This window comes from Labeo rohita, chromosome 11 (genome assembly GCF_022985175.1).
Source record: "Labeo rohita strain BAU-BD-2019 chromosome 11, IGBB_LRoh.1.0, whole genome shotgun sequence".
NCBI lineage: Eukaryota > Metazoa > Chordata > Actinopteri > Cypriniformes > Cyprinidae > Labeo > Labeo rohita.
This window is the reverse complement of record NC_066879.1, coordinates 781,542-806,938: the sequence shown is the minus strand read 5'-3', so window position 1 is coordinate 806,938 and position 25,397 is coordinate 781,542. Positions and strand designations below refer to the sequence as shown.

The 25,397-nt window shown below is 35.5% G+C and overlaps 1 protein-coding gene across 1 annotated transcript; it reads right to left on the bottom strand.

Annotated features, from left to right (window-relative positions):
• Nucleotides 1-8,430: 8,430 nt before the first annotated feature.
• On the bottom strand, nt 8,431-22,070 carry ccdc3b (coiled-coil domain containing 3b). The gene is made up of 3 exons (XM_051122055.1): nt 21,262-22,070; nt 12,743-12,917; nt 8,431-9,768 (listed from the first exon to the last, which is right to left on the bottom strand). The coding sequence occupies exons 1-3, from the start codon at nt 21,615-21,617 to the stop codon at nt 9,484-9,486; spliced, it is 816 nt and encodes a 271-aa protein (XP_050978012.1). The 5' UTR covers nt 21,618-22,070; the 3' UTR covers nt 8,431-9,483.
• Between the last annotated feature and the right edge of the window lie 3,327 nt (nt 22,071-25,397).

Below are 25,397 nucleotides of genomic sequence, written 5' to 3'. Positions count from 1 at the left end.
ATAAATCAAAAAGAAAAATTACTTAAAAAAGTATTCAAAAAAAAAGTGATCATACAGGGGATGAGAACATAGTCCAGTCTACTGCCCTGCTTCGAAATACCGTAACTACATTATACACTCCATTTTGGTGACACAATTTTAGTTAATTAAAATAAGAATCTATTGGTTTTTTTTGTTGTTGTTGTTTTGTTTACCCAGCCCTATCATATTTTGTTGTTTTTAAACACTGCAAATGAAAAATGAAAATGTGAACAAAAATAAAAGCAATTAAATGTTTTATTTTAATTAAAATATGAAAATTATAATAACGGGTAATAATGGATTATGCCGGGGAATTTTTACCACCCTGTCCAGCAAAATGATGGACAATGTTAAAGTCTATATATATATATAAACTAATGATTTGTTACGCATTATATAATGTTTGTTAATGATGTATTAGTTATTATAAAGTGTTACATTAATCAGAATCAGAATTAGCTTTATTCCCCAAGTGTGCGCAAACACACAAGGAATTTGTTGTGGTTTTTTAAGGTGCTCCTGGTACATACATGCATACATACATACATACATACGTATCTGATAATAGAGATAGATTTGCTGAATTTACATTTGTTTCTGTTTAAATGATGATCTGAATGATCTGGGGAAATTTTAGGGTGAGAAACCTGCTCTATAGTGAATCAAAACCTGGGAAAACTGTTAAACACATCAGCTTTTAGAGACTGTATTATTGCCAGCATTCTTGTCTGTCTGAGATGCTGTGGGCCATAAAACATGCTTGGAAGGCTGTGTCTTTAGACAGATTTTTGAATGCGCACGCAACCCCCCACCCCACAAAAAAACAAAACATCCGCTAATCAGATGTGCAAAAAGCTAATCTAGCAGGTTTGCTCTTCTACCATCTGCAGCTGAGCAGAATGGCTTGGCACTGGTCCATCCCTTCATTTACTCTTGAACTATGTGAGTGCAGTGTTAGCCTTTGTTATGCCTTTGGCGATGTGTTTAAAATGCGTCTTGTTCCACTGCTTTTCTTGGCAGTCTTGTTGTTTTGTTGTCTCTCGGATAGAGAGAAAAAGGGCCCAAAGGTTACAAGACTATGGTTATTCATAGCTCCCCTCTCTTGCCCCATCTCACCAATCGTCCAGACAGCTTTAATTACCCCGATGAATACAAATATGTTGCTCTGCGTAGCATTCCAGACTTTGTAGTTAAGGTGCAAAATGTCCACTGAAGGTAAGAAGTGCATTTTATGACAATGTCAAGCTGGAAGGGAAGTAAAAAAAAAAAAAAAAAAAAAAATCAACTTCTGGACAAGATGCATGAAATGTGAATGACTACAGTAGCTCTAAATCAAAAGCTGTGAGTTAAAGAAAATAACAGTTGACATTTACATGACTGTTCTGTCTCACAGCAGTTTACCTAAAATGTGGCCGTATCGGCCAAAATGTGTTGTCACGATACCAAAATTTTGATTTTGATACGATACCTGACTAAAATATAAAATACTACTACTGAACTGATACTATGAAAAAAACATAGAACAACAATAAAAGTAATTGAATAATAGATGATCCAAATGGAGATCATTGTTATTTTATCTATTAAAACAAAGCCTTTCACCCCCCCCTTAAAAAAATAAAAAAATAATCACGTGCCAGTGCCACTACACAGGATTATGGTGAACAACTACCGAGTCAACGGGAGCCTTTGTTATTAATAATAAGAACCTAGATGCAATTAACAAACTAAAAAACAACTACAAAAAAAAAAAAAGGAAATAAACGAAATAGGTTTTATTTTTTCCTAAATTCCATTTTAATTTTTCTAGACTCTATTTTAATGGTTACATTAAAAATATATATATATCAAAAAGCATGTCTAACTAATTGAAATCATGAAACTTACAGAATTCAACAGCAATTTATTAAAAGTTTAACAAAAATGATGTTTTTAAGGCCCTATGAAATACGTTTTATTATTTTTCTCAAATTCAGTTTTGTTTGTGAATCTCTGCTTCCATTAATTTTCTGGATTCTATTTAAATCATTTCATTACATTTTAATAATCAAAAGCATGTCTAATGAATTTATAAAGGATAATTAGATTTGATAAAGAATTCATTTATTATAGGTTATTTATTTATTTTCTTTTTCTTTTCTTTTTTTTTTTTTTTTTTTTTTTTTAGAAATACTGTGCGTATTTACAATTTTCTGGTAAATAAATACTGGTAAATATATTTTTTTGGTAAAACATTGTTTTGTTTTAACAATATTTTTTATTAGTAGTAGTATATTATAAGTTAAACTGAACTTTTATTTTGACGGGTTGCTGTGAAGACGTTTAGGGTCTTCATTATATGACGATAGCTTTCCGCAAAAGAAACAGTAAAATGCTGATGAAGTGACTCTCAGAGCAGTTCTAGATGATGTTCATGTGTTCATGTACTCGTATATTGAGGCGGCAGAGACTGAAAACACCGCGAGCGTCACACGTAAAGTGTCAGTACTGGTAAAATATGGAATTGTACAGTTTTTAAAAGCAGGATATCGCAATACTTTTTAAGTACTGTTATATCGTGCAACACTAGTTGCCATATTGTCTTCCGTTTAGCACACTCAGTCCCCTGGGCTGGCCACCTGTTCCAGCAGAAAATGTATGTATTTAATTTACATATTTGTTCTCGCTTTCACTTTCACCCTTGTCCAGCTCTTCTCCAGAGTCAACATACCAGAGAAGATCCTGACGGACAAGGAAACCACTGTCACCATGCTGCTAATGGGGCATTTATATTGGCAACAGGGCATCAACGCCATCAGGACAAATGGCTACCTTTTGTGTATTTTGCATACAGGGAATTACCTCAAGCCTTAACTGGTTTCTTGCCATTCATGCTCCTCTATGGCTGGCAAGGATCTTTGGGCCTGCTGAGAAAGGGTGAATTCTTTGCTTGTTAACCAAGTCAAAGCGAGAGAGTAACTGTGGTGCCTTAAACAAACCTTGATACCAGTATGCTGTGAAAACTCACCTGTAAATATATACATTTAAATTTTTCCCTTTAATTAGGGCTTGAAGCACTGAAGGTGCCAGAACCCTATTGTTTTTGTACTGATTTTTTTCTTTTTCTGCCCTAAAAGTGTCTGGCCAGCCAAAACCGTAAGCCATAGAAACACCCAGTTTGGCAGGATGGTCACAAATCTCCCACACTACTCGGGTGCACACACACACACCCCGATCAGACCATAGTTGGCACCCCTGTTGAAAAAATCAGCATATGCTGGTTAGGTAGGTTTTGATACTGGGATGCTGGTTTCAGCTGGTTTATGCTGGTCCTTAGCTGGTCATGTGCTGGTCCAGGACCAGCTAAAACCAGCTAAAAACCAGAATCCCAGCATCAAAACCTACCTAACCAGCATATGCTGATTTTTTCAACAGGGACTATAATAAGTACTTTTACGTTTTTGCTCATATCTCCACAACTATACAAGTTGCAAAACAAAATTCTGAACAAAACGTATATCTCAGATTTTCACAATGCATAAAATTATTCAACCATTTTGAGCTGATTTATAAATCTACTTTTTCAAAATCGTCCTACACCAATTAACACCAAATTGTCAATGTGTGATCTAGAGACCCTCATGACAAAACACTATCGAAAGAATCTGGATTCATCAAATGGTTTAGAATACATAGTTTAAATAATTGCATGGAGCAATGACTACAAAATGTATTGGCGTATATCTTCTAAACGGTTTGACCTATTCAAATTCTTTTGATCAATTTTTGTCATTAGTATCTAAAGATGATACATGCAAAATTTTGTGTAAATCAGTCAAATTAATCCCAAATAAGAAGTTAATCCCACACTGAAATTGGTTTTATGCAGTGTTTTTCAACTGGTGTACAGTCAAAGATACAACATCAACAACAACAAAAAAATGTTGCCCAGGATGTAGTATGTAAAAAATGAAAAGCAGAAGTAATGAACCGAAATGTTCAACATTTAATTTCATGAACCTAACTGAGCATAACGTACAGTACAATGTACAGCTCGATTTCATATCTATTTATGTGTATATACTGTACATATAAGGGGATAAAAATGCAGCTGAATGCATTTTAAACTTGGTATAAATTCAGTATTTGCTTGCATTCATTGTGTGTTATCATTAAAAAAGGATGTAGGTTAATCACTTTTTAAATTTCACATTTAAAAATATAGTGTTTAATCAAGTAAGCAGGTATGACCTGCAATAATCTAGATACATGCATATTTAGTAAAGAGCCATACAGGTACCTACCTCCTTTTTTTTTTTTCTTTTTCTTTTTTCTGACCACAAAATCTCTAATTTGCTTCTTTGCATTGTAAGTTAAAACCCTTTTCTCTATGCAACCTTAAATAATACACAATTTTTTTTTTGTTTGTTTGTTTTATTTGTAATGAAACCATGTTTAATTGCCTCTCCATCACTCTCCAGAATAAAATTATACTGTAAATGTCATCGACGTAAAAATCAATGCATATGAAAATCAATGTTGTAATGTTTACCAAAAATTGCTGCAAATACCTGTGTATTGAAGCTGTCTTCTCTATCCTACTTAAACACATTCAAATGTACTGTCAAGGCTGGTTTGTTTGTGGAGCTCTGTGAATCACTTGACCACGTGGTGGCGACGCCGGCGAGATCAAAGCTTGTCGCAGCTCTGTTTTTCAATGGCTCTGGCGATAAAAGCGCCACATTTTACGATTTCCGCAACATTGAGTGCACCAAAACGGTATTTATCGTTTGAATTTAGTATTAAAACTTACAACACTTGAAAGCTGACTTTGTTTAAAATCGCAAGCAGGGTTGCCAATGTGGCATGAGATTTACATGGGCAGAGTGAGAGCGTGAGACAGAGCCTGAAATCGTGCGTCTCACGCCAAATTCGTGACAGTTGGCAACCCTGCTTCAGTTTGTTGAGGAGTTTGATCATTCGTTGAAACGATTGTCCCATTTTAACGTGGGCGTGGTTTGTGAGCGTGACATGGGAGCGTGGTAAACTTCCTTAAAACTGCGTGAAATGAGAAATCAAAGCGCTTTATTATGCATACATACCAAATGTATACAACTGGTCAAACACCTTTTTAATCTATGATCTGTGCAATTTCGCATGTGACGAATCAGTCGTCGTCTACCATCTGCTGGAAATCCAGGTAAACATACTTGCGTGCACGCGCGCATCTCCAGTTAACATGATCCCCATTTGATCCATAACACCGGTTGTATTGTAAACAATGGCGTCGTCTTTATTGCTTATCCATTTGAGACCGAATGAGACGCAGAGGATATTAGTGAAGACGATCGTGCAGAACTTGTGCAAGCACAGCTCTTAATGGTAGGCCTATGTTTTTTTGTTGTTGTTGTTGTCTCATACTTTTAGATACTTTGTTATTATGCTATTATTTATGCTAGCTATTACAGTTTTTCTCGATTGCTAAAACACTATAACCAGTCTTTTGAACTAAAATTTCAAAACCATAATGGCATTTTTTCAAAAAGCACACCCATTTCCCTGAACTATAAACACTATTTCCCTGCTTTAACACATGAGTCAGATTTGGTGAACTGTTACTGCAAAACTCTACACACAAATCCCTACATTTCTCAGTGCTTACACCATGTGATCATTTAGAAAGCACTAGCATTCAATATTGTTAACTGAAGTCTGCAAAGTTTGAGCTCAATTAGAAAACAATTACCCAAATGGAAACACTAGGACTCAAAATTTGTCACACACCAATCAGAACCTTCGATGGAGATAAAAGGGCCAAAGTCAGCTTACAGTTTGGTGCATTTCTCAGATCAGAAATGACATTCTCAATACTACTTGTTCAACCTCCACATCGTCTAGTCACTTGTACATATCATAAAATGTTTCTATTTTTTTTTTTTTAACAAGTTGCGTTTGCTTTGGTACATTCATGCAACTGATTATGCAACTGATTTGTCTGCTATTTCCTACATTATCAGTTCCTATTGTTGTTGCTATAGTCTTACCCCTTAAAACATCAAGGCATTAGCTCATCGTATATGTATTTGCAGTAAATGCTAAATTTTTGATCCAGTTGTCATAAACTGTCAAGCATACTCTACACATTTCTATAAGACTTTTTGTAGATTTGCCATGAACTGTTCAAGTGAATATTGACTTTTGCTAATGTCGAGACTACAGATCAACCAATGATAAAGCAGTTCTTTGAAATAGCTCAAAGGTACATCTCAACATCTCATGCTTTTTCTTTTCTATTTCACAATGACTTTGTAACGTATTTATATATATGTATATATGTATATATATATATATTTTTTTTTTTTTTTTTTTTTTTTTTTTTTTTTGTTTTGTTTTTTTTTTGTTAGACCACTAGTAAAAGTGTAACTGTGAATCCTATCCGGTCTTTTTCAATCAATATCCCACATACAGTAATATGCAGTTTCGAAGACGAAGAGTAGGAAGTGAAAGAGGAAGAGGAGGGGAAGAAGGAGGACAACGACAACAACATGGAAGAGAAATAGGAAGGGCAAGGGCAAGGAAACAAGCAGTCTTATATATTTTAGTTGATGCATGCCAGGGTTGGGTCAGGCATGCAAGAGGATTTTACCCCCGCTGCCTGTCCAGAGCCAATTTAGTCTGTGATCCTGAGGAGGTTGTTTGGTCTGTCCCAGACCAAAGACAGGATGCTGGGGCAGAATAATTATTTTTGTTGTTGTTTGCTGTTTTGTGATGTACTTTACAGTACAATAAATTAAGGATTAAAACACAAATGCATACATTTTTGTGTTCATCATGTGATTTTTTTTTTTCTTCCAAGCAACACTTATTACCAGCTTTCGTAGTATTGTTTTGAATTGATCTCATCAGTGTGTAAAACAGTGTTGTAGTGTGTGTGTTTTTGAGGGTTTGTGTGTCATGTCTGAGAGCAAAGTTTGTTTTTTTCAGCAAGATTGAGTTGTTTTGAGTGGAGAGCTTCATTTTGACCTGAATATAGTAAGTTCAGGGAATTGAGTTAGAAGTTACGGATTTGTGTTTAGGTTATCGCAAAAGCGAGGCATAATTTCAAGAAATGTGTTTAAGCAATTGAGAAAAACTGTAATATACAGTTTTATCATTAAAGCTTTAATACACAACGCCAACCTCATGCACCTTCATGATTTGTACAAAAGGAAATTGAAAGTTTGGAATCTGACAACATGTAGCATTCTAGTGCATTCTTCCAATTAGGAAATACCAGTTTTTAAAACTGAATGAGATGCAGCATTTCACAGAAAATCTCAACAGACGTATAAATACATTTAAAATAAACAAATCAATGAAGCTATATCTATAATTAATATAACATGTCCAGGGAAGATCAATGCACCACACCATACTGTCAAGACATCTGTTCTGCAGCTTGACTGAGAACATGCGCTGTGTGTATCTTCTTCAGAGTATGTTAATGGAGTAATGACAGATTCTTGCAGGATGCAGCACAACAATGATATATTGCTTTATAAAGAGGTCATTGGAAAGGGTCATCCAATGTCTGCATCCTATTAAAAATAGCAGTTCTGTGGTTGGTTTGGAAATATATAAGAAGTCAAAATGTCAAAACATCTTACCGCTTTATGCAGTCACCACAAAATCACTTTTCTCAGTTGATCGCAAAAGAGAATATGTTGCAAAGTTTTTTGAGTCACTCCAAGTTACACACACGCACACACACACACACCTTTTAATGAACAGTCACACACACACAAAATTATATGGTTTGAATGTTCTGGAAATACCATAGAGAAATAATAATCAAGCAATGGATCTACCAAAAAAAATCCACAGTCAAGCAGATACTATTCAAAGATAGATCTTTGAATATGTACAAGGAAAAAAGTTATAGGAAAGATCTGTGGAAACATTTTTACTTTGCACTTTATATTTGGCTTAGCATCACATTGCATAAGTCATAAATGATCTTCATTTCTGAAATGCAGGGAGAAACACAGACAGCCTGTATATCCCTTTTGGTATCCTCAGTAGAGTTCAGCCTATTTTAAGGTCTAAAGTGATTCTGAGTAGAAATTTGGCCAACGTGTTTATGTGTTTGGAAACAATGTTCCTTTAAGGGTTTCAAATTCCTGAGATGTGACATAAAAGGAAGAAGAATATCTATCTCGGGTCTCAGAAGCCTCATTGACTAAATTTTATTCTAGTGAAGAATCTTGGACTGAATGCAATATTGTACTTTCTGCATGCAATATATCACCCACTACTTTCTATCCATTTAAACGGGACAATCAAGCCTATTCTCAGTCTAGAAAACATTATTTGGACACAAAATAAACACATTGGGTTTGTATGATATCTGTACCTATGAAAGAAATGTATAAAAAAAGTAATGGACAAACATTAAAGGAAATGTGATGTTTATTTCATTACTCATTGACATACATGTGGATGTGTTAGACAGGAACTGATAATACATATGTATTAAAAACAACCAAAAGAAAAAAAACAGTTTTAAAACCTTTTCAGTAAATTGTTCTTTAAATGATGAACAATTTCACTTTAAGAAAGGCTTCACTGAGTAAAAGGTACATATTAGGTGCTCAGCACCCTGTTTGCAATTATAAAACTCATAAGAAATTAAAACAAAACTTATTATTGAATGAAAGATTGGACTCAAATGTAAAAAGGAAAGCTGATCCTAAATTAAAGAGACACAATGTAGGTTCACTCTTAAGGTTACATTTTAGCCATAAAAGTTCAAATAAGACTTTATGTGTGATACCCTTTAAACAAAAGGTGAACGCCAGGTTTTTTTTTTTTTTTTGAGTCTGTCTTACACTATAAAATACATGTGGAGTTTTCTGATGAAAGATTTTTACAGTAATGGGAAAAGTGTGTGTGTTTAATTTGTAGACTGAAAGTCATTGTTGCTACACTTTGCCAAATATAAACACCTGGCCAAATAGATTCAAGACACTGAGCTGTATCCACAATCTTGTCAGGCTCTGCCTGATTAACAATGACATCTGCTGCTATAGGCAGAATGATCAAATTTGTTTTCACAAAAACACTGTGGATTGTATTGGCTTTAAACCTCATGTTGTGGTTGACAGTGGTACTGTATATCAGTGTTTTCACATTTTTTGATAAAGGATGCTTTAATGATTAAGTGAAAGCATTGTTATTGTGGCTTTTGATGATCTTATAGTCAGTTATATAAAAAATGTGTTTCTTAACAGTCATTGAAGTACATTTGAACTAGTCTAATGCCTCTTTGCGAGATGAATTTCTTTCTCTATCCATTTTGAAGAATAATCAGTTGAAGGTTTGCTGTACATGAGAACCTACTCTGTGCTGAAGCAGCTGCACTATCTTCATAGATTCTGATATTGTGGATCTGCCAATACATCGTAATTTTCAATCATCAAATTTCCCCCAGTGCAGAAATGGCTTTTAGTTCTTAAGCTTTTTGGGCAGTATTTTCCTGAGAGTGGGTTTTTGGTCCTGGGTGGTGTCCTGTTGTGGATGTGGTAACTCTGGTTCAGCTTCGTGAAGCTGTTTGAAGCTTTGAACCGGCTCTTTTGTCTCTCGTTTGGCCTGCCTCAAGAGACGTTTCATGTTCTTCACCTTGTCTCTCAGGTGATTGTTGGCCTTCTCCAGGATCTTCACCTTTTGGGAGAGGTTCTTGACTTTCTCTTCTTCCTCAAATAAGGCCTTCTGCACATTGGAGCACCATAACTGAAGGAAATGAAGTAAACAAGAAATCAATAGGCAAGTAAAAAAATACATAAAGCATCTGTTTGGCTCCCATACTTATGAACATGGTCTAAAGTAAACTTGTAAAAGAGACAATGATTTGTGACAATTTAAAGTACAAATATTCACAAACCTCTCACAGGTGTCACCAGAAGAAAAATGTTACAAAAACAAAATCACAGGCATCCAGAACTGTTAGAGTTTGCTACTGTGAGAGGAGCGAGGAATGAGGAGACGATGATTAATAACGAACAACACTCTTTAATGAACATCCAAAGGAACACACACATAGCACAACACAGACATCAGGAAGATGTTTAACACCAGAAAAAGAAACAACGGGCAGACCACACTATACAGGGTTTAGCGAGGGGTAATTAGCGAGACACAGGTGAGTCAAATGACTAATCAAACAAGAGGAAAACTAGGTCACGGAGCACATGGGGAGAAAATCACACAGAGAGGCCATGGGACTTTTTTTTTTTAAATAGAGCTTGGTGTAAATTCCTCTGTTGCTCGACTTAGATGAGGCATGTGTTTTAAAGTACAAGGAGTATGATGAAGTGAGAGCTTGATTCATTTGGCTGCATTCTGTAGTCAGACTCTGATTATCAGTGGAATTCAAAGCAGCAGAAACCTCTGATAGCATTTATTGTTCTAGTTATATAATGGTAACTTCATAATTCTGGCGAAAGCAAAGCATTCAGAGCTTGCCTCTGACATGTGTTCCTAAGTCTTGGCTGAAAGGTATTACATCTGCGAATTAGTCACAGCCGGACTCTTTTTGTAAGTGTGGATTTCCATGGGTAGCTCTAACCATCTGGCTTGCACCTGAACCTATGTGTAGTTCAGATGTGATTGTAGAGTTATGTGATATAAACATATAAAAACTGGCATCAGTGTGGAATATTAAGGAATTTAGGAAACTAAGGTCATGCAAAAGTACTGCTGGCATCAGTGCAGATATTATGGAGAAAAGAAACCAAGTTGGCCAATATAAACATTGTTGTCGAAACCTTTCTGTGCATGAACTTAAGAAAATGGGCTTGATATCTATTGGCTGTTACTTTCAGGTCCTATGAGGGTCAATGTTTTGTTCACCTTTTTACAGATTTATGGTAAAGGCAAATGTTATTATTAATATTCTTTACAAATTGCAGACAGGATTGCTTGTCTGATGACAGTTTAAGGGCAATATTCTGTCATCATTTTAATCACCTTCATGCCGTTCTAAATCTCTTTGTTAGTATTTCTTATATGGAACATAAAAAGAAGAATTTTGAAGAATTGCACTGAAAAGAATTTACTTAATTGCACTGAAAGAGAACAGCATATTCTACTAATTTTCTTATTTATTTATTTGTTTATTTTAATTTTCTAAACATGTTTAGCCTGCATACCTGTAAGTAATATGAACAAATCATAACAGAGCCTGACTATTTTATTGCATTGGCCTGCACTGATTACTGAAACAAGAAGAAATGTGGCAATTAATGTAAACCTAACCTATTCTGATTGCATTACTAGAACTGAAACATTTAATGTGAATTTAGGACGTGATTGAAACCAGCCTCTCGACAAAGGTCATTAAAAAGAACAGTGGAGTGTACTATGATTTATTAATTTTGATAAAGCTGACAATGTGTAATTCAGCAACATGCAAACCAGTGTTGACATAGTAATTCAACACTGAACCATAGCAAATTTATGCAAAAAGGCTCCATATGGTAAAAAAAACAAAAAAAAAAAAACTCAGAACAGTATGAATTCATGTTACATGAAGGTTTATTATAGGATTCTCAAACGTTTGTGGTCCATAACACATGTTTAGGTTCCATTATTAACACACACACATATGCAGAGTTGCAATTTAAGGCTGAAAACCTCTGGTTTAGAGTTTTTGCATTCAGCCAACATTATAAGAAACATGTTCTCTCTCGCAAATGAAGGGCTAAAGAAGAAAAGATGTCTACAGAGGAATGTTAATATCCCAGCAATCATTTCTCTTAATTCTCTTGAGACTTGGGGCCCAGACATAAACTACACTAATTCACAGTAAAATATAGGTTTGAAAATGTCAGTTGGTTTGGATTTTTAAGAGTTGCTTATTGCTTGTTCTAGCTACATTTCTGTGGACGACTAGCTGATGTTTAGACACATCTTCCACTGCACTGTTGATTTTTGTGTTTAACATGCAATAGCCACAAAACTTCTGCTAGAGTCCCTCATTTATTTTCATAAGCCAGGAGAACCACAAACAGACATGCAAAAAACCTGAACAAGCAAGACTGCCATTCCACACTTCTTTGCTCACTATGAAATGTCTGCCTCCTTAATACTATCCATCAAAGTGCATATAGACAAGCACACGGCAAGCGAGGACAGAACATAAATGAAAATTCACATTCTAGTTATACTTAATGTTGAGACATTTTCTAGTTTGACTAAACATTACTTACATAAATTATAAAAATGACATACTTTTGTTTGTTTTCTAAAAATAATAAATATAAAATTGTAGTAACAAATGTCAGTTTACATCTATATTTTATTTGTGAACAGACTGTGTTTTAAAGTCCTTTCAGGTTTGATTTTAACATGGCATAAATCAGTGACATCTGAGTGAATGAGTTGTTTATTTACTTTTTAATTAGTCTTACCATTAACACTATTATTTGTTTATTCAGACTGATTCGCGAAAACAGAACACGCATACAAAAAAGAGGCAGGATTTATAGCATGAACGCATTTAAGTACACGACCAACATTTTTTGTGAAAAAAATAAATAAATAAAAAATAATAATAATTTAAATACAGTTTAGTTTGGAGGACTGTAAAATCTGCCTCAAACCTAACAAAACAACTTAAGGAACCATCAGGGAGCCAAAACAGGTGAAAGTTGCATTTGCTGTTTATTATTATTATTATTATATTAATATATAAAAAGTAGCTCACTCGGTTGTCCTCCTGTAGTTCCCAGTCTGGGGTGTACATGTGAACCTGTGTGCCAGGTGTGCAGTTGGAAAACTGGAACAAACTGGCAAACATGCGATGGTTCTCCGCTGTGTCAGGGAAGATGGGGTCCTGGAAGTTGACTCCGTGAGGAATGATGCTGTAGTTTTCATCCATCCTGAGAAGAAATGCAACACACACTACATTACTATGATAAATGATTGTTATGTATGGATTAACATATGATTTGAACACACCCCAGTATCTTCCCTCATGGTCTGTGCTATGGACATCAATGATATATGATCAGGCTTATTGAGAAAAGGTGTGACTTACAATTGTATGTAGTGGATGGTAAATTATCAAAAAGTAAATTAATAATAATAACTTATGTTGGCTTGAAAAAGCCGGACCAGAAAGTTTAAAAGTTTAAAGGAGAAGTCCACTTCCAGAACAACAATTCACAAATAATGTACTCACCCCCTTGTCATCCAAGATGTTCATGTCTTTTTTTTGTCTTCAGTCATGAAGAAATTATGTTTTTTGAGGAGAATATTTCAGGATTTTTCTCCATATAATGGACTTCATTGGTGCCCTGATTTTGAACTTCCAAAATGTAGTTTAAATGCAGCTTCAAAGGCTCTAAACAATCCCAATTTTTTGTATGCTTTTTAAGCACAAAAGCTGGTGTAGCACAGGCTCTGGGATGTGCGTTCACGATGCTACATACTATTGAATCACGTCGAAAGGTCACGCGGAACGTAGGCGGAACTACAGACCCAGTGTTTACAAATTGAACGCGCAAAGACTAAGAAAGTGAAAGTAAGTCAAACGCTGTTTACAAACAAAAAGGTACAACGATGTCAGACGATTCTGAAGTTGTAGGAGAAAATAAGATGGAGTTTTTGGCCATACTCTACCTTTTTGAGCCGGAGTACACAGATGATGAACTTAGATGTGATTTGTAGTAGTGATAGGAAGTTTGGATCATTTTACACACTCCTTTGAGTTTCGTTCAGCAAAATGAGCGAATCTTTTTTCGAGTCATTTCCTTAATTTTAGCAAAATATAATTAAAATGTTACGTGTTACCTCCCTAACACATCTACTGCTTACACAAATGTTGATCACACTACAAACAAGACAAAACTATAATGCTATATGAAACAGAAAAGATTCATTCATTGTTTACCTGGGTCTTTAGTCTATGATTAGCTCACCTCACCTCTTATCTGACAAGTTTTCGGGTTTGAGTCATTCGTTCATCACGTGACAGCCCCATAAGATGAACGAACCACTCGAAAAACCCAAAGACTCAAAACAGGTGAACTAATTCCAGTACAGAACCTAATAGGATGTTGCGCATGCGCGACTGAACGAATCACTCCCTGAGACGACTCGTTCTTCCCGAGTCACATTAAAGATTTGTTCAAAATGAAAGAATCATTCAAGAACGACCCATCACTAATTCGTAGTGTTGTGAACTTGCATCCCAGAGCCTGTGCTACACAAGCTTTTGTGGTTAAAAAGTATACAAATTTTTAATTTTCGAAAAAAATGAGCGATTGTTTCGCTAGAAGACCCTTCTTCCTCGCTTTAGAGCCTTTGAAGCTGCATTTAAACTACATTTTGGAAGTTCAAAATCAGGGCACCAATGAAGTCCATTATATGAAGAAAAATCCTGAAATGTTTTCCTCGAAAAAACATAATTTCTTCACGACTGAAGACAGAAAGACATGAAAATCTTGAATGACAAGGGGGCGAGTAAATTATTTGTAAATTGTTGTTCTGAACTTCTCCTTTAAAAAAGTTTTAAAAAGTTTTAAGTTTGATGCTCTTCAGTCAGAAATAGTTTGAAGTTTAAAGTAGTTTTAAAAGGTTAAAGGTGCAATGTTTTGAAGGCAATACAGTCTCAGATAGATAAATAGTTAAATAGATAGCTTGTTGTTGTTAGCATGTTGATAGCATGATTAGCATGTTACTAGCATGTTGATAGCATGATTAGCATGTTACTAGCATGTTGTTAGCATGTTTAACATGTTACTAGCATGTTACTAGTATTATTCTAGCATGATTATCAAGTTACTAGCATGTTGCTAGCATACTTCTAGCATGATTAGTATGATTCAAGCATGATTTGCAAGTTACTAGCACATTACTAGCATGATTCTAGCATGATTAACATGTTTCTAGCATCATTAGCATGTTACTACCATGTTGTTAGCATGATTCCCACAGCCTCTATCATCAGTCAGTATAGTGTTCCTCTTGAGATCAGGTCACGATTAAATGTCATATTTGAAAACACCAATGGAATTTGACAACAACATGCTCATGAAACTTGTTTCTTATGTTTAAATACTGTTAAAAAATTTGATGGTAGACCAGCCAGCGCACATGCGCAGTTTGAGAACGCTGCCTGTTTCTATAGGAAACGGAACATCTAACGGCAGCTGCAGTGACACGATGACTTTACTAATCAACGATGGGCTCTTTCGTTTAGAAGGCGGGGCTTATTCGCCATATTGGGCGTCGCACTTTCTCCCATTCATAAGTAATAGGAGTGCACAGTCTTTCTGTATAAAGTCCTTGGGTTTTCCCACACCGCTCTTACGAGCTGGCCTACGTCACGCTCAATACCCTCACTCCCATCTGGGTCACGGCACCAATATAAACCCTCTGGTTCTACTTCCCTTTAAACTGATATTTCCAGCATGGAAGTCAGGCGTGCTAACAAAAACATTAAAGACCGCAGCCTCTGACGTCAGTTGCTAATGCATCTCTTGAGATCAGGGGAGTGAGATTTACCTGCAGCTCTTACCAGCTGGCTTCCATTACATTAGAATGCTCAAAACCATTCTGAACACCTTAGCAACCTCATAGCAACACCTTAGCAGAAACAGCTGTAAAATATTGCTTTATAATGTATAATGTCAGCCTGTTGCAATGTTAATACATGCTATAGGGAGAGTATCAAACATGAAATTACCACTACAAAATCATGCTACACACACTCGTTGTGTGTTTTTGTTTCTCCTGTGTGGGCCTCAGCAATTTAACATTTCACAACCACTTGGGACACTTAATGACCCATATATTTTTAGGCAGACAAATGGCAAAGGAGAGGGGAAGTGTATGCTGGAACAGCTCTATTTGTGTTCTTTACATGTGCGTGTTTGCATTTGGGCATTTAAAACAAAATAGTAATGGGTACAATGTATGTAATCAACATAAGAGGTAATTAGGCAGTGTGTGGTGTCCCTGGAATTATACATGTAGCATGCTCTTTCTCTTGTCCCCGCATCTGTATCCGTGTGAAGAATTCATTACGGGTGATTGGCGTAAGCTTTTTTGTGATTCAAAGCTGTTCTTTGGTTGGTCTCTTGCTGTTTCGGCCTGCAGTCTTGCAAACTTTCACACATCAGCACACACATACACACACACCTCCCAGCAGTGAGGAAATGAGGAAAGTCTGTTATCAAAGTTTCAAGGGTGGTTTTAAAAATATTATTACGAAAACCATGGTTACATTGGCACAATGTGAGGAAATGAGACACTCTCTTCATACGGACTCTCCACTGCACTTGTCCTCCTTTATTTGATGTGTGATTCAGCCACCATCAGCCTGCAAGAAAATCTCTTTTTTGCAAGCTAAATGGTTTGCAGTACATACTTGTAATCAACAATGCATTTTTTTTTTCAATTTTAGAGACAGAATTCCCAAGAGGCATTTATTGCATTTTTTATCTATCTATCTATCTATCTATCTATCTATCTATCTATCTATATCAGTTTAGTGAACAGTCTGGAAAATTGCTGTCTTTTCCCGCTGATGTTATAAGATCAGGCATATGAAATCACATGTAAGCTTTGTTCATAAATTTGTTGGCTTCAAAACACTGTTGCTCACAGTGAGGGAAATGGGTTTGAGGTGAATAGTTTTCCACCTGGCTTCTATATCCCGTTTTCCCTGACGGAAACATTGGCTTTGGACCTTGACAGCAGAGAGTCCTTCCATCTGGATCTAATTCAGCCTCTTTAGAGGGGCATCAGAAGCTCAGGGGCTTTTACAAAACCTCTGCTCAGTGCCAGACTTGGAACATCTAGATCCAACTAGAGTTCCAGAATTCTCTGATGGATTTCAGCTGAGCTCCAGAATCATTTTGTACTCAACTGTCTATATCTGGAAGGCCATTTAAGTCTCAGCTTCAGAAAATTGGTCTGTTGTTAGTTTTCAAAAAAGGATTATTTTAAAGAATGTCCACGCTTCTCTTTTTCATACGATGGCAGTTCATGGTGACTATGGGTGCTGAGCACCTTAAAGAGCAAAAAGGCATATTTCTATCTGTAATGCATTAGAAAGGCTGTTATTTTGAAGCTCGACATGGTCATTGTGAACCGATGTTTCAGGAGCGTGTCAATCCTTTCTTCTTTTATATTCTTTGGTGTTTTTGAAAGATGTGAAGGTGAGGACATGATGACAGAATTTTATTTCTGGGAGAACTGTTCCTTAAAGGAAAGTGAAGGCAAGAAAAGGCGAGATTTCATTTTCTAAATACATTCCAAAGGGCTGAGTGTTACACTCTTCTGAGACTCTAAAAAGAGACTCTGAGTTAGAGGTAAATATTTAGTAAACATGTTCTTATTGGCAAGGCACTGAATATTTGCTAAAAGAAAGTGCATGTTTTTATTAAAATGTTTGAAATACAGATGTTTGGATAAACTGTTGATTGTAACATGTTCTATGTACTATGGGATGTAAGATTGTATATAAGTTTGCATAGTTTCTGCAATATAATACATTTCTCAATATATTTAAGGTAAATATGTGCAAACATCTCTCATTTTTTTTTTTTTTTTTTTTTTTTTAAAAAAGCAGTGTTTACAAGTGCCACCAACCCTGCTATAAATTCTACCATAATGTTAACCAATAACCTCTTGAAGGGTTTTTCCTGTTGTCCTACACATTTTTATCCAGGATATAGCTGTCCACTAAATCGAGAGCCTCTCAAAGAAAACCTGAATGCAGTTGTTCTGTGCACCATATTGCATTAATTATTGTTTCCATGCAGAGTGTCTCCAGTTTCTCAGGCTTTTGATGGTTTGACTGGTGAGAATTGTCTTGCCAAACTAGACCCAGCTGTCTGATTGGTTCATGGCTTAGACTCATGACATATGGCACATTAAAAGGCAGGGAAGAAAAGTTGTGCATGTGTACTGAGGCAAAATCCAACCCTGCTCAAAAAGTAGGCCATTTTGAAGTTGTGTTTCCCTTTTATGTCTTCTCCGGAATTAAGTCAATGCTCTGAATGCCATGATGAGTTTAGAGCGGCTTTGTGGACTCTTGTTTGGAGCATTTAACAGGAAATATGGGAGTCACTAAAAAGGAGAATGGAAATGTTTTCTGATTCGGCACCCATAACATGAATTAAAGTCGAAAGTAAGGATAAACAAAGCACCAGATCTTCCATTAGTTGTAAAGGATCAGTTCCTCTCCAAACTTTTGTCATTTTACTTTCATTCAATTCCAAAATCATATTCTGTTGTTTTCTGTCAGACCACTAAAAGAAAGCACTGAATGCCATTTTAATGCAATCATAGTGGATGAGTTGCTATTGAGAAAAAAAAAAAAAAAAGATAAAAAAGCACCATAAAAGTACCATAAAGATTCATTTAGGATTCCATATGGATTATAACCTTATTAAAGTCAGTAGTCAGAACACATCAGTTTGACATAACAGACACTGAACTGATTTGTATGTGTGTTGAAGTGCCAGTTTAAAAATGTAGAACAGATAATAATATTTGCATTCAAGTTTATCACATTTTTGCTTCACACTTGCTTAAATATTGGACTTTTCTTAGACCGTTCCTCAAACAAAGCTATCATGAGACAATTCCAGCGTTCAGTTTCAGTGTTTCAGTGTGAATGTAACAATGCCATGGAGATTATATCTGTACATGTATATGTATATGGCATTGTTAAATTCATTATGACATTATGACTGGTTGACATATGTTTCAAGAATATTAATAATTTATTATAAGCAAAAATCATTTTCAATATTCCTAAACTCAGATGAGCACCATTTGTGCTACAGACATGAATTATACTTGTGGTCATGTGTCCTCAATTATTTCTTAATTGTTTCTTACTCTTTATGTTGGATCATGTGAGAGGCATGAAAGTTAGCTAATCTTTCCAGAGAATTAATGTCAGGTCATTTTAGAATAACATAAAAACCAATCTGATGCCGTCATCCTCTCTTTCTGTTTATTTAAAAAAATATATATAATGTAATATAAACTGTACAAATGTACTGATCCAAACATAGCATGAATTAATCAGAAACCATTTCAGTAATTACTGTGTGGACATTATGTATGCATAAATGTATATATGTATGTATAATCCATATACAATTTTACCATCGGTGTGCTGTGATTCCATCATGACCAAAGAAACATTGTGCCAATACATATTTTACATTTTCTTTTCATTTTTAAATTGTGGAAAATATATGAAAATATTAAAGGAGAGTGTTTATGGTACTTAAAATGCTAGCTATGAAAAGAACCAAAAACAGCAGTATTTTCTTATGATGCAAAGAAACTACTGAGTGTCAAAAATGTTTGATTTGAAACGCGTATCACCAAAAGGAACCACCCTCATATGTCTGCAGGTTTTCTCTGTGCATAATGTTTATGTAAATTCTTGTAAACTATTAGTTACAGCTGTTTTATGGTCCAAAAAGCAAGATTGCTTTGGTAAAACAGGTTATATTGTCAGCCCTGGGACATTCAGTATGTGAGGTGCTGCCTGTCACAGTAAACGACTTGGCCAGAAAAGTGCTGAGTCTGATGAATCTACTATAGCACTGCATTAGGGGGAAAAAAAAACTACAGGAATTGTCTGTTAACTACCTCATCTTTTGTAAGTTCATCTGCCAAAGTGATTTCATTCTTACCATAAACATGGAAACAAAGACAAGCTGGAGATAATTAAGTCTGACTAATGTTTTATAATGACAGATGTTTTATCATTATACAAATTATCCATAATCATTATACACAAAGTTAGCCACTTTCCATTAATTATAAATGAAAATAGAGAGAGAAGCCAATGTCCTGATACTGAGTTCTCATGCTTATGGCAGATATATGATTTAAAGCCAGCTCAGGTCATGTTCCATCCCAGTGTCACAAAATAACTTTTGTTAATTCAGTATTTTTACCCTTCTGTCAAGCAACTCCAAATCCCAAAACCAATTATCTAAAATCTAAAACGCCATCCCTAATAAGCCAATTAATGTTATGGAATGACTCATGCTAAACATTTACACATTTTTTTTTTACACATTTACACGCTTACCAAATTTATGACTTTTTTTTTTTTTTTAATTGATGCCATAACACTACAGAACAAGTACAAAACCACAACAGCCTCAAAAACAGTACACTGTAAAAAATTTGTTGAGTTAACTTAAAATAATTTGTAACCTGGCTGCCTTAAAATTTTAAGTTTAGTCAACTCAAAAAAAAGTTTATTCAACTTGAAATGTTAAATTATACTAAGTGACAACTTAGATGTTTGAGTTGAATTAATGTAAAATTTTAAGGCAGCTGGGTTACTTACCCATCTGTTAAGTTTAGCAAACACAAATATCTAAGTTGTTACTTAGTACAACTTAACATTTTAGGTTCGAATAAACTTATTTTAGTTGAGTGAACTTACAATTTTAAGGCAGCAGGGTAACAAGTTATTTTAAGCTGACTCAACAAATTGTTTTTTTATTTTTTTCAGTGTAAAGGAGAAAATACAAAATAATACCAGATAGAAAGTAAAACAAAAAACAAAACAAAAAAAAACTTAAATAATCAACCAGAAAAAAAAAAATGACAGTACAAAAATTTACACTTGTGAATTAAAAAATTGCTAAGTGTAATAAAATTACAAGAGTTAGAATTAAAATAACTAAATAATATTAAATGTGTTTATTTTTTTATTTATTTTTATTTTTTATTTTTTTTTTTTTTTATTTAAATTTATGATTTGCAGTGCTCTTATTTGCCATCAGTGAGTTTGGATATTTTACTGACACCTATAGACCTGGATGTATGGAGTTTATTTACTAACTGCTGTCACTTCAGGCTAAAGCTGTTTATCATTTGTTTTATCTGTGTTTTAGGAGCTATATGTAGTATGTACTATATATTTATTTATTTATTTTATTATTATTATCAGTAGTTGTGCCCCAAGATGCTGGGATGGGCTCCAGGCCCCTGCGACTCTGCAGAGGATAATGCGTTTTGGGAAATGGGATGGGTTATCAGTAGTATTATGTGGTCAGTTGTATGACATGGCTAGATCTTAACATAGACCCTTCATATTAAAGACTTTGTCTGGACTCTTCATTTCTTCATCTTAGCCCCATAATAAATAAATTAATTAAAGAAATATTTTATGGTAATTACTGAGTGCACCTTTAAGGTGAGCAAATCCATACTGCGATTTAATCTTACCTTAAAAAGAAATAGTACGAGTTATTCTCCATGACGCTGTAGGAGTAGCAGGGGAAATATCCCAACCCGCTGACGTTGAACCTGGACCCGGTTGGCACCTCCAGCATGCTGCCCCATGCCTGATCGCACAGCAGCTCGATCTCCGCGGAGAAGAACAGATCCGTGTCGTACTGCCACGGCAGGTAGTTGTACACGCTGTAGGACTCCTTGTGGAGAGCGAGCACCTTGGCAAAGACTATGATCTCTGCCAGCTCTGCGCGGCACGCTTCCGTCTGAGGTCTCCAGTCTTGGGGCAACTGGCATCCCCACGATGCGCTCAGGGAGAGCGCCAGCATTAATGCCAGTAAGGTATCCATGACGTGCAACCTCACCTTACTCGTGCAAACCGCCGTGAATAAAAGCAATTCCGCGCGGTTCACTCTGATATTCCTCTTAAAAAGATTCTTCCAGGTCCGTGTGAAACGCACAACATTAATATCCAAACTCTCCAATGCAGTGAAGGATACACGTCGATACTAAAGGGTATCTATCTACTGTAGGTATAATGCATGTATGCGAATTTAAAGTGATCTATAGGTCTTGCTCCTCTCCATTCTTCCCCGTGCGCTCTGTGCATGACGCGCCGCGGTCAGTGGAGAACCCGTTAGTGACGCTCAGCTCTATTACAGCTCTATCTGCAGCAGAAAACAATCGCAAGATCTTCAGTTCTTCTTTCATCTTACGCCTGAGCAACGTGGCCTCTAAGAAAGCAGAGCGAAACCACGTAAACGTTTTTTAACAAACTCGATTCAAGTTTTTCAGTCCAGCAACACTAGATCTGCTGATGTCGCCTCATTATTAATAAACATGTTGCATTATATAATGCTGAGCAATAGCAAAGTGTTCGAATTGTGAAAATGTTCGTTTCCACCGCATAATGAACTGGAAATATTAATGTAAAGCCAAGAAATGCTATAAAACTATTCATACATATATTAAAGTTGTTAGATAAAATGTTAGATATGAAGTGTTTAAACACATAAATGAAGTTCCCACATCCTTAACTCATGTTGTTTCCAGTTTGGCTTTGCTGTGAGGAAACAAATAGTGACAAACCCTAATAAGTCAGCCAGACCAATACATTTTCCAACATTTGGCCATTTTCAGATTATCCTCCTTGCAAATAATCATGCACACTTAGAATACAGAGAGTATTAGGGGAAACCACTTTTTTTTTTTCCTCAGTCATATATCATCTGTTCTCTAAGTATTGCTGTCAGAGGAAATAGATGTTGTTTGACCTCTAAAAAAGGTTATGAGAAGCACATCCACAATATAAAAGGCAATACGCATAGTCATCATTATATGAGCCTGAAGTAGCACCAGTAAGCTCATTTTGTTTAGTGTGTACTCCTCATGCAAACATAACATACACTGTATGTTAAAGTAATGTAATGTGTATACTTTTGGTGTGCAGATCAATATTTGACCAACTCCAAAGAGGACTTCTAAAGCTGTTAATAAGTTCACATTTTTGACTATGGTGAGGAATAGTTCTGTCTTGACACATTTTAGCCCTTTGTTTACTTGCAGAAATAAGGACAATAAACCAGTTTCTCTTTGTATGAGGTTAAAGGTTAAAGGTTAAAAATAAACATCTCTAAGCTGTCAGGTAAGTGTACCCTCAAGCAAACCGTTAGTGCATCACATGTAATGACACGCAGAACATTTATTACCCTACGGGACAGCACAAACCCAGAGGAATAACATTTCTAAATTACCCCATTAGGGGCTCATTGAGGTGTCCCTTAGAAAACACCACAAAGTTGTGAAGATTTTCTGAATGAATGCATGTAACGTTTACACAAATTTTGGTCAAAAACACAAATTTTGGTTTTTGCAGGAGCACACCTGTAATGGCTTGTTAGGCTGCTCAGTATGTTTTGAGACACGGCAACTGAAATGGAAGTAAAGGTGTTTTGCAAGACGACCTTCAGTGTTTTGACTGACTTGCTTGTCCGTTTGGATGAAAATATGTTTTACTTGAAATATGAAAAAAAATAAAAAATTAAGCATAAAGCCTAGGCCAAATAACAGTTTTTGGATAATCCACTGTTAACTCTTGTGTCAGGACGGTAAAGTCCATCGTTTGTTCATGTCTAATCCAGTCTGCACAGGCTTCAGAGGAATTTAGATTCCTGAAGCTCAGATCTAATGCACAAAATAGACATTCACGCTGGACCAAGATACCCAAACTTTGATCAGCCACGCGGCTTATTCATTGGATCTAGCTGCAGATATACACACGGCTGTCATGCTTTTATTTCATGCTAAAGACACAGTCTTACTTCAGGCTGAAGTGCCCAATGCCATCTCAAATTATCTGCACAAAATTTCAGCACATTTGTTTTCAGTTGCAATGAGATCTCATTTAGATCATGACTCATTGTATCTAAGACGGTGGACTACAGAGTATGAACATATTTTGGTGTTTATCCTGAGCTTTACTGCCACCTGTAGGTGTCTCGCCATTATGCCGACTTCTCTGAAATGTAAAAATGTAAATGAGACAAGTAAAGACCAGTGTCATTATGACACATGGCATGCTGCATAAATACTGTTTACACCAAACAAAAAGTCTGATTTATTCAATTGCATTCAAAATAGCAGTATCTGTGTTTGAGATAGAAAACCAGTGTTCTGTTTACAGCATACTGCACAATACTGTTTACCTATTATTTAATCCTTGTGCTGTGCTGAAAATCCTTTGCCTAATTTGGTCTTCCCGCTCACAAATACTATCACTATACACTGGGGTAAATCTTTTTGTTCTTGTTTTCTTTTACTTCATGGAGGTTTTGTATTTATTATGCACATCAGATTTTGATTGAGGAAGAAAAAAAACATTATGTGTGGATAATTTTGACAATGTTTACTCAAAATCTGAGGTGCATAAGCTCAGATCAATGACGCCTTCTGTTAATCAGATATATAATAATGATACATAATTTTTCAAATGCTATATATATGCTATATATATATATATATATATATATATACATTTGAAAAATTACACAATGTGAAGATGAACATTTCAAACAATAGTTTCATTTAGTGGTGTTCAGTAATCATTTTTGGAATTTATATAGTTATTTTGCATTTATAATTTAAGTTTGTGTAAAAATGCCTACAAGCTTTTTAAATATTTCACATTTTGCTGCATATAGAATATGTTATTTTTATAAGAGTAATAAATTTATGAGGGAAAACCTGTAGAGTGTGGCTGGTTTAAAACAGAATAGTGTAGAACTAATGTGGTAGATATACAAACTCCTGTCTTATGACCTCATCACATTGCATGTTTAATTTAGAGAGTTGTGTTTATTTATCTTGTGTGTGTGTGTGTGTGTGTAAATATGTCTAAACTTTCTTAATGTCTAAAATTTTACTGCATGTAAAATATTTTTTATTACATTTACAAAAGCAATAAAGAAAAAAATGGTACAGATTAGCACAGAACTAACATGGTGGATTTACAAACATCTGTAAAACATTTTAGTGTCTATAGCCATGTCTTGGAAAGGCTACAGCTATGTCTTGGAAAGCTATACCTTCATGCTCCATTTATTAGAACAAATAGCATCCAGGTGGATTATATTTTTTATTTCAGGTTTTGCATTGTTTCTTATTTTACAGTTCACTTTAAAATGTCAGAATCTTGTTTTTGTCTCATAAAACTACCATTGCAAACTTTCCAGTTTCTGTTTCTTCACATAGACACACAATAACCCACATCTGTTATAGTATGTACTCAATTTTCCCTTTTAGCCTGTCCTATTTCAGCATGTGTGTAATTTGGCAGAAGGTTAGTATACAGAAACCTTTCTGCAGTTTGTATTGCTGTTTTATTGTGGGGCTCCAGGGTGTTCCATTTCCTCCTGAAATTCGTTCATATGGCCCCGGCTTGCCCTCCTGCCTTCTGGTTCCTCAAATCACTGAAGCATTTCGTCTCCCACGGTATAGCTGACACCTCACCATGTTTACATGCCTGGCATCGCCTAGCAACTTGCCGCCAGGGACGCCACACACAGTCGCAGGATGTGGTGTCAGGTGTGCCGAGGTTCTCTAAGGTATTCCTGTTAATGAAAAGCATTATC